The sequence below is a fragment of the Adiantum capillus-veneris genome, chromosome 10 (genome assembly GCF_014529385.1).
Source record: "Adiantum capillus-veneris isolate H3 chromosome 10, ASM1452938v2, whole genome shotgun sequence".
Taxonomy (NCBI): Eukaryota; Viridiplantae; Streptophyta; class Polypodiopsida; order Polypodiales; family Pteridaceae; genus Adiantum; species Adiantum capillus-veneris.
Genome location: NC_140940.1, coordinates 76,727,552 through 76,737,232, shown reverse-complemented (window position 1 = coordinate 76,737,232; position 9,681 = coordinate 76,727,552). Strand labels below are relative to the sequence as shown.

Here is a 9,681-nt window from a genome sequence, read left to right as displayed (position 1 = left end):
AAATATTGGGGCCGCCGCAAAGCCCGTGTTGGATAGAAATGACCAGGAGTGTGAATAATAAGGGGCTCGTTCGACTAGAGCAATTCTGGGATGGAAATTGGAAGTGCTGGAAAACTGCTGACTCTTTAGCCATCCAATTTCAATTGAATGGCTTTGAGATCTTGCTAGTCTACAGGGTGATGAAAGAGCTTGATAAGGTGGTGATGCCAATTTGTGAATCCAACTTTGAATGGGACGCTTGGAGATGGCCCGGGAGTATCCTCTTTTGGAAACCACATTCTAAAGGCATTTACCATGCATTAATGCACGAGGCTAATTGGTGTAGCCTCCTCAACAAATTATGGAAGAGGCACTGGACGAAAAAACGGTGGGAGGGAGTCATGGAGAACATCTAGAAGCCAAGGTGGCCTCAATATATGAATATATTTCTGTGGAAAGTGATGTGGGGTGCTCTGTCAACGGGCGTAAAGATACAAGAAAGAGGAATCGGGTCCGATTGTTGTTCGGGGTGCAGAATAGCTAGTGAAGACCTAGCCCACCTTTTCATGGGATGCCAGCCAATCAGTGGCATGGCTAGGAAAATATGCAAGTGGATTCAAATGAAATGGCAAATTAAGTTCTTCAAGACTGATCTGGTTTTTGGTAGTAACAGGTTGGGAAGTCCTGCTCTTCTTGTCTGCACTCAAATAATCAGGTACTACTTCTTTCACCATATTTGGCAAGCAAGGAACCGCCGTGTGTTTGAGGGGGATCTAGCTGTGGCAAGCTTTTGTGAAATCATACAAGAGAGCAGAGTGACGATCCACATGATCGGAGGCAAACAAGCCTCAGAGGAGTGGTCTAGAACAATACATGTCATGATGACATCTTGTAATAAGTAAAGCCTAAGAGTAGTTGTGGTTTCACTGTCGAAGAAAATTTGTAATCCTTTGACCCTCAAGGCTCGGTCTGAGCTCAAGGTTGGTGTATATTTCCGATGTTCTTGAGTTTTGCAAAAAAGATAAATAAATAACTAATTTGTCTTTAAAAAATTGTATGTAGTTGAGTACAAGAGATGCACACTGCTCAATTTTGAAGTCAAACAAAAGAAGAACGATATTCAATAGTTTTTCACGTTATGGTAAGAGACTTGATGATGCATTGTGTACTTTTTCATTATGGTGGTCATTGTCCACAAGGGCGTTAGATATTGCACTTATTTTGGCTTTCTAGTATATTTTCTTGTACATTTATATTTTTATTGTAGAAATATGGTTTAAAAAGACCAATCTTTTCTACCACTTCTTAATTTCACAATCAATGCAAAGTCGTCATTAGGTCTTTAGTTGAATACTCAATTTTCAAATCAAGTTGAGTCTCGTCTTTGTTTAGTCAATAGTTTTTAATTGAAGGCAAGAAGTAACAAGGAAGCATGTGCACACCATAGTTTTTAATTAAAAGTCCTTGGTCTTGCTATCTCATCTTCTTTTAAAGTCCGTTGGCAATAATCTATACAAGTCATATAATGTATATTGCTTACATCGTGTGCTATGTAACCTTGATGTAGATATAGTTATAAGTAATTGTACGCACGCACACACGCACGCACGAGAAGAGGAGAATGTAATAGTTTTTTTATCACCCAAATGTGGTAGATGGTTATTCCATTTTCCTGTTGACTAGCACGTCTTACTCAAGACTTCTAGGACAGATCTTTGAGGACTTTTGAGACTATTCGTAGATGATGGTAAGAGCCGGGTCTCACTTATGTACTAATAGAATTAGTGGGATTAATTTAATACTAATAAATTGTGGTCACTCATGCTTTCATTTAATTTAGTGATACTTGGGAGACAGGCTCCTCCTCGAAGATCGAAACACTACTAGTACTCAACTTTGTCTTTGAATGCATGCCTCACTAGAGTACTAACCAATCAAAATTCAATCTTTGCTCCCTAGTTTCTCTCTAGATGGGCACGTTCTTACTTCCATACCAAGGATAGAAAAGTTATGCTCAAATGTTACTTCTCTTTAGTGTTATTGTGACCACTTCACACTCTCTATAAATATCCTTAATATCATTAATTTTTTAACCTCATAGGGGGACTTGGCTCTAAAAGCTCTCTTCTTCTTCTTCTTCTTCTTCTTCTTCTCTCTCTCTCTCTCTCTCTCTCTCTCTATAGCGCGCGCGCACACACACACCCCTATTTTTGAAAGCCCGTAAAGCAGGTGGAATTGTGACCTTTGTGAGTTGTCCCAAGTATAAAAAGGGATGTCTTAACTTTTGCCGTGAACATGGAAAACAATATATTGTACCCTTCGTAGACCCTTGTTTCCTTGTACCCTCTTTCACAAGCTAATTATGGTTTAATGAAGACACCCAACAGCTTATATAAGACAGACAGCTAGACCAGAGCCACAGAGAGAGACAGAGAGAGAGAGAAGAGAGAAAGAGAGCATCAAGTACCTCTTGTATGCAAGCAACTTCTCAACTGTATGCAAATAGACAACACCCTCATGACCCTTGCATGCAATTAGCGGCCTAATTAATGATTAATTACTAGACTACCTTATACGTACATCACGCAGAAAGCTTAGCTTGTATAATCAGCTGCAGCTAGCCGGAACTCACAACAAACAAAACATGGAGGTAACCATCTCTTCTTTCATGGAGGGATTCCCTCAGCTGGATCTTCCGCCATATCCTCTGCTTCCGCCATATCGTATGCATGCGTTGTTTGAGCCAGAAAGTGGTTTAATATGTACTCACTCTCGTGCTGCTTTCATATTGTTTCTATCAAGAATATTGGATACGTATATACTCATCCTTGATGCGCAGCTTGTGGAGCTTCTGGTGCGCATGGATTGCCAAGGATGCGAGCAAAAGGTACGAAAGCAGCTCGCCAAGCTCAAAGGTATTCACAATTATTGCTTCATGTTATACTGATGCGATCTTAATTAGAATAACACAATATTGTACTGCAATAATATATAGCTTCTTCCAATTAGATTTTCCACTGATCTTTAGGCTCATGATCCCTGCAGCACTACAACTTACATATTTCTCTTGCTGTTTTCAAAATCACAACATTTCTCTTTCTGCATTGCATTTCCCTCATTTCGACGATATTGCCAGGCAATCAGATCTATCATAATTGTCCTTTCATCACAGCATGAGCTGATGCCTTGCAATTATTATGTCTGCCGTCAACTTACTCAGCATTAAGCTAATGCTTCTTCTTCTGACACAGGCGTAGATAGCGTCGAGGTTGATCTAAGGATGAACAAAGTGTCAGTATATGGATTTGTGGATCGAAGGAAAGTGTTGAAAGCTGTGAGAAAGACAGGAAAGAGGGCAGAATTTTGGCAAGAAGCCTTCACTAATCTCTACCATTTTCCTGAGGCAACTAGTACAATAAACAACTTCACAAGCTCCCAAAATTACTACAGTAGCTACAACAGCCTCTCTTCCTCATCTATTGGTGACCATATGTCCCGAATTCAACCCTTTAGGCCCACCTACAACTATAAGAAGCATGGCTACAACAATTACGATTACTCAACTGATGATTCCCTGCCCTATATCTATCATCAAGAAGGTCGCACATCGCATGCGGCCCCATCTATATTTAGCGATGAGGACCCTAATAGTTGCTCAATCATGTAAATTCAGCCCACTACCATATGCATCAACTTCAATTCTTCCATATCACAACACCCCCACCCTATTGTGAACTAGATAGATCATTATGTATTTTTGTTGTAACATCTATGCCTCACATCTAGTACATACACACGCTCCCTTTGTAGAGCCAATATACCCACCTTAAATCCTTAGGAGGACCCAATATAGCCATTATAGCCACCTTGAATCCCTAGGAGACCCAAAACCTCACCAAAAATGACTTCATTGCCATCCTTAACACACATAGATCCAATATAGCTACTACAGCAGGTTTTTAAATCCGCTTCACATTTTGGAAGAAGCGGTTTATCTGTAATGAAGCCACTTCGATGAGTTTAAAAAATTGAACGTCCCACTAGAAACCCGGTACTATGTAAGATTTCTTAAAGATCTTGTAATATAATTTCTAGGTTAGTTAGGTTTGAGGATTTTTGTGCCACCATGAAGAATTATCATGTTTGCAAGTATTCTTCATTGAACCTCTCATAGATATTTGCTATAAGTTCAATTCTAGAGACTTTCTTAATTAAATATATAGCTCTCCTTAGTGGATAATGGACATACTGGGTCTCTGGGTCCATTAACCGAAATCTAGGCAGATGCTGCTGTTTAGTCAGCGCCCACGCAAGCTGTCCAGGTCTGCAAAGTCGTAAATTTGCAAACATTTGCACTTTCAAAAAACTTGCACAAAATGATAAAATTGCATATGCAATTCTGCTAGTAGCGGAAGTGGAGGCCAAATTGGGACCACCTTACAATTTTGGCAATCCCAAGATCAAAGATCTTTTTCAAAGGTTATGTTGCCCTACAAATGTTTCACCAAAAATCACCTCAATTAGAGAACATGACGACTCAAAAGGGTGCTAGCAACACTGCCTAAAGTGTGAAAACCAACATACCCTTCAAATTTGGCTTATTTGTCCATGACTTATGTCGTGGGAAACCTTGCTTCCCAAAACAATTGGTCTTTTTTTTTGTTTTTTAACAAGAACAAACTTGTACCATTGGTGTCGTATGCATATGTGTGTGTGTGTGTGTGTGTGTGTGTGTGTGTGTGTGTGTGTGTGTGTGTGTGAGAGAGAGAGAGAGAGAGAGAGAGAGAGAGAGAGAGAGAGCTTGTAGGCAAAAACTATGAACCAAGTGTGTGCAAAGCCCAAGCGATGTTGAGGCAGAGAGAGATTCTCTCATGTTTATGACAACTGGTATTGGAATGGATTCATGAGATGAAGGGATTGAGCATATTAACTGGTTGAAGATAGTAGATAGGAGCTTAGTATATGAAACTTCAAAAAAGGAGAGAGGGAGAGAAAATAATTATATACTATCCGCTCATTATCATGCACAAGTTTACAAGGAAGAAGTAGGGTTTTTGCAAGCTGCCTCCACTTACCTGCAGCCATCACATAAAACATAACACAAATATGAGTCATATTGGGAATATAGGTGATAATAAAGTAGGCACTTGTCGTCGATGTGCACAAAAACGCGTCTACCATCTGAGAGAGAGAGAGAGAGAGAGAGAGAGAGAGAGAGAGAGAGAGAGAGAGAGAGAGAGAGAGAGAGAGAGAGAGAGAGATTTTCATGTCAATGAGTTGGTTGCCCAACAAACAAGCATGTGTGTGTGAGACAGAGAAAAATGTTTCACAAAAATGAGATTCGGGTTTTGATTTGGCAAAGAATAAACTAATGAAGCTTGAGCTTGAGAGTATAGATTAGTGAGAGGAAGAGAAGCAGGAAAGTGTATATGTGTTCATGTATAGAAGAAGAACTATATGTGGTGAATTTAGCAATGTGTTCATCATTGGCGTTTGACAAAGACACTTTTGGATAATGACAGAGAACATTAGCATCCATGCTAATGTTGGATGTGTGTGCATGTTTTTGGTGGGCTCAAAAGTTTCCTTAGAGAGAGAAGGGTGGATCCACGAGAGAGATGGCAATCCTCAAGCATAAAACAAGATTGTGGGCATTGAACCAAAGATTAGAGGACAATTATTGTGTTTGACATTGATTAGAAATGCATGGATAGACTATAAATTTTTTGGCATAGCCCATATGAACATGTTCACAAGTGCACACACCACTCAAATGGGACATGCATACCAAAAATTAGACCAATTTACCCTTAAGATAAGTGAATTTCCATTAAATTGTGCACCTTAACTGTCAAGCATTCCCTCTTAATTGATTTGGCATGTACATTTGATTGAAATGAAAACAAACACACAATATTTATGCTAAATTTTTCTGATCTAGGTTGCCATAGTCAATCAATTTGATACTAATCACATAATGGCAACACACTAATCACCCACTTTTTACCATCAATTAACCAATCATAAGCGGTTTTTAAGCCAATTGGTAGTGCACATAGAACTCCAACCAAGACATTCACACCTAAAAATAGGTCAAAATGTCATGCACATTGCCATTCAATTTGGACTCATCTTGCTCCAATTAGTGTATGATTCTTAAGGTGCACACATTTGATTATAATGCAATCCCAAAAATCAAACATCCAAATCAAAAAATTAGTTATCAATTCGCACAAATTAACTCGATTAGAGTAATGGTATGACCTCTAATTAGAATAAAAAACATGCATTGCACATTAGTGTTGGTGATTGGGCTAGCAAAATTTGTGAAAATTAGCAAAACGTTAGCGAAAAGTAGTGAATACGTAGTCAAACTAAAATGGAATTGGGGGTTTTGAGGGGCAATATAACTCAAAATTATCTCAATTTTTATAGTTTTTAAGTTTTTGCCCATGTGGCTAGTTGTATATGGTTTTTCTAATGTTACCTTCAGGCCTAGTATGTATTTCACTCATGTGCTTTCCCTCATAATCAACACCCTTTGGGCATTTTGAGGGTTTTTTTCAAGTAATAGAAATCAACTCCTTTTTTTTGGGAGAGAGAGAGAGAGAGAGAGAGAGAGAGAGAGAGAGAGAGAGAGAGAGAGAGAGTAGACCCTAGAGTGACAAAACCAAGGGACTTATATTTTGTGCAAGTTATGCTTTCCCATATGCTTTTGTTCTATGGTTTTGACTTTTTTGAGCATGAATGAATAAGTAAAAACCCAACCATGTGGAAGGGGCACATAATTGTTTGTGCACCTCAGTTGTAGGAGGTAATTGGTATCAAACCCTCGGAGTACCCCCAATACCTGCAAGAGGGGATAGCTATTATCTTTCTCAAGGGAAAGGGTGTGAGGCTCCTCTATATGTGACACAAGATGAGAGGGAAGCGGTAAAAAATGGAGACGTGTTTGTACGGATCTTGAAGTAGGGCAGGTCTGGTAAAAATCCAAATCGGTATGTCAATGCTCCCATGTGACTCAAACTATCAAATCAAACCTAGTATTTGAGCTTCACAATATAGCTTGTTAGCAAGTCACCGTAAAGGACGTCTGTAGGATAGCTTTCTGGCACTAGCACAATGTCGATACTCAACGAAGCGACTCGGATGTGGCACGAAGACTCTTTGAGGGCGTCAACCTCAAGAAGTGAACCTACAAAATGACAATATCTCTAGTACATGCAAATCTATCACTCTAGGATCTAGTAACTTGTCTACGCCCTATGTATTGCACTTAGTTATCAACCTATTTTGGAACTTGAATGAAGTCCAAATGCTATAAAACTAGGAGGAGGTCTAAGACACTTAGGGGCACTACCCCACCAAGTTTTGTTGCAATTTAGGGGGGTACCAAAATCACAATCCATCATGATCAAGGTCCCGAAAACTGCAACAGAACATACCAGAAAGGTCACCTACGGTTTGTTAAGTCCATATGGAGCTTGATTTACCCCTTGTAATGTTTTGTATTAAAAACGCACATTTGTAAGGCCCCCATTATGAAGAGAAGCCATCGTGCGTGAAGAAAAATCATTCGTTGGAACCAAAATTTTCACGAACAACCGAAATATTCCTTTTTGTCAAAATATTATGGTCAGATGACGATCGAAAAGTGGTTGGAAAATGGTCATCGGTTGGTCGGTGGCTGGTAGTTAATGGCCAATGACCGTGGCTGATTTTAAGATGGACTTGTCTTCTCAAGGGCGGCCACACATGGGCGCATTGGAGAGTCCAAGTTGGACTTGTCAACACAAGGGCGGCTACACACGACTGTCGCTCGTGAGAGAGGGTAGCCCTTAGCCTATAAAAGGAGGTCTCTTCTGCACACAAATAGAGATTGTGAAGCATTGTGGTGCATTGTGAAGTTGATGTGAGGTGGTGAGAGTCAAGCAAGATGGGAGCTCCAAAAAGATATAATCTCTTTGTAATCTACTTCTTGTTTTGAAGTACTAAAGCCATTGAGTGGCTTCTTTTCCGTGGACGTAAACCACATTGGGTCTCGGGGGGTTCACCATTCAGTACCCCCTATATAACGTGCATTTGTGGGGTATTAAAAAAATCCCTCTTTTAACATGTCTGAATGAATAAAATGACCCCTTATTGTAGGATCCAAAATTGAATATAATAACCCCTTATTTTAATGTATATGTATTGATTTGCCTAAAATTTTTGAATTAGAAAACCCCTCCTATCAAACTCACGTTATACATTAACATGATTACATAGTGCACCTCCCAAGCATTGGGTGAACCACGTATATCGTGGTTCACCCAATGCTTGGGAGGTGTTCTCTCTCTCTCTCTCTCTCTCTCTTTCTCTCTCTCTCTCTCTACTCTATAACCTCTCATGTGTGCTCTCTCTCTCTCTCTCTCTCTCTCTCTCTCTCTCTCTCTCTCTACTCTATAACCTCTCATGTGTGAAAATTTATCTCTCTCCATTAAGTAAAATGCTCAATTATCTATGCAGGCCTACCGCTTGAGCTTTGGGTGAAAGCAGTAAGTACGTCTGTGTACTTGATCAACCGGTCACCCTCAACAGCATTGGATGGGGGAGTTCCAGAGGAGGAGTGTACAAACAAACTACTGAATTATTCATTTCTCAAAGTGTTTGGGTGCGAGGCTTTCATGTACATAGATAGAAGCATAAGGTCAAAGCTAGATTCAAAGTTAAAAAAGTGTTTCTTCATTGGCAGTGGTGGCTATGGAGAAGGTGACTTTGGGTATCGCCTATGGAATCCTGAAGATGGTAAAATCTTTAGGAGTAGGGATGTAACTTTTAAGGAACAAAATATGTACAAAGATTACTCGAAAAGAAAAAAAACAAAAAAACATGTGATGAGTACATGGAGCTTGAGGACGGTGAAGACTGAAGGATTGCAAACGGTGACAATGTACAACAATGTCAACCAAATGAGGAGCCTCAACCTATTCCCCAAAGATCGACAAGAGAAAGTAGACCTCTAGAAAGGTTTGTTCCTTCCTTCAACCATCTCTTGATCTTAAGTTGTGGAGAGCTGAAATCATACGAAGAAGCTATGCATCATGAATCCAAATAAGAATGCATGCAAGTGGAGATGGACTCATTACACTGCACATGGGAGTTGGTTGAGTTTCCCAAAGGTAAGCCGGTACTGCAGAACAAATGGGTGTATAAGTTGAAGGAAGAAGAAGGTTGGAAGAAAAGTTACAAATATAGGCTTGTGGTAAAAGGGTTTTCTCAAAAGAAAGGTATTGACTTCAATGAAGTATTTTATCATGTTGTAAAGATGAACTCAATTAGGCTTGTCTTAAGCCTTGTGGCTGCTCATGATTTAAATATCAAGCAAATGGATGTAAATACGACATTCCCTCTCATGGTGACTTAGAGGAGGAAATTTACATGCTTCAACCAAAGGGGTATGAAGTTAAAGGGTAAGGAGAAAATGGTTTGTAGATTAAAGTAGAGCTTGTATGGTTTAAAGCAAGCATCAAGATAGTGGTACTTGAAATTTGATTGATGGATGCTGGATCATGAATTCAGAAGATGTAACTCAGATCATTGCGTCTACACGAAGAATTTGAGAGATGCGGAGTTCATCATCCTAATGTTGTATGTTGATGACATGCTAATTGCAAGTGCTAACATGCAGGACATCAAAGACCTAAAAGAGGAGCTGTCTAA

At 39.6% G+C, this 9,681-nt stretch overlaps 1 protein-coding gene across 1 annotated transcript; it reads left to right on the top strand.

Moving 5' to 3' along the window:
* Positions 1-2,434: 2,434 nt before the first annotated feature.
* LOC147449095 (heavy metal-associated isoprenylated plant protein 28-like) lies at positions 2,435-3,898 on the top strand. The gene is made up of 2 exons (XM_086522534.1): positions 2,435-2,894; positions 3,231-3,898. The coding sequence occupies exons 1-2, from the start codon at positions 2,624-2,626 to the stop codon at positions 3,644-3,646; spliced, it is 687 nt and encodes a 228-aa protein (XP_086378660.1). The 5' UTR covers positions 2,435-2,623; the 3' UTR covers positions 3,647-3,898.
* Positions 3,899-9,681: the final 5,783 nt, after the last annotated feature.

Bases quoted from the DNA above. Each gene is read 5' to 3' on its own strand.
- LOC147449095 (XM_086522534.1), top strand. From the start codon at position 2,624: ATGGAGGTAACCATCTCTTCTTTCATGGAGGGATTCCCTCAGCTGGAT. The intron at 2,895-3,230 runs GTATTCACAATT...CTTCTGACACAG, and splicing joins GCAGCTCGCCAAGCTCAAAG to GCGTAGATAGCGTCGAGGTT.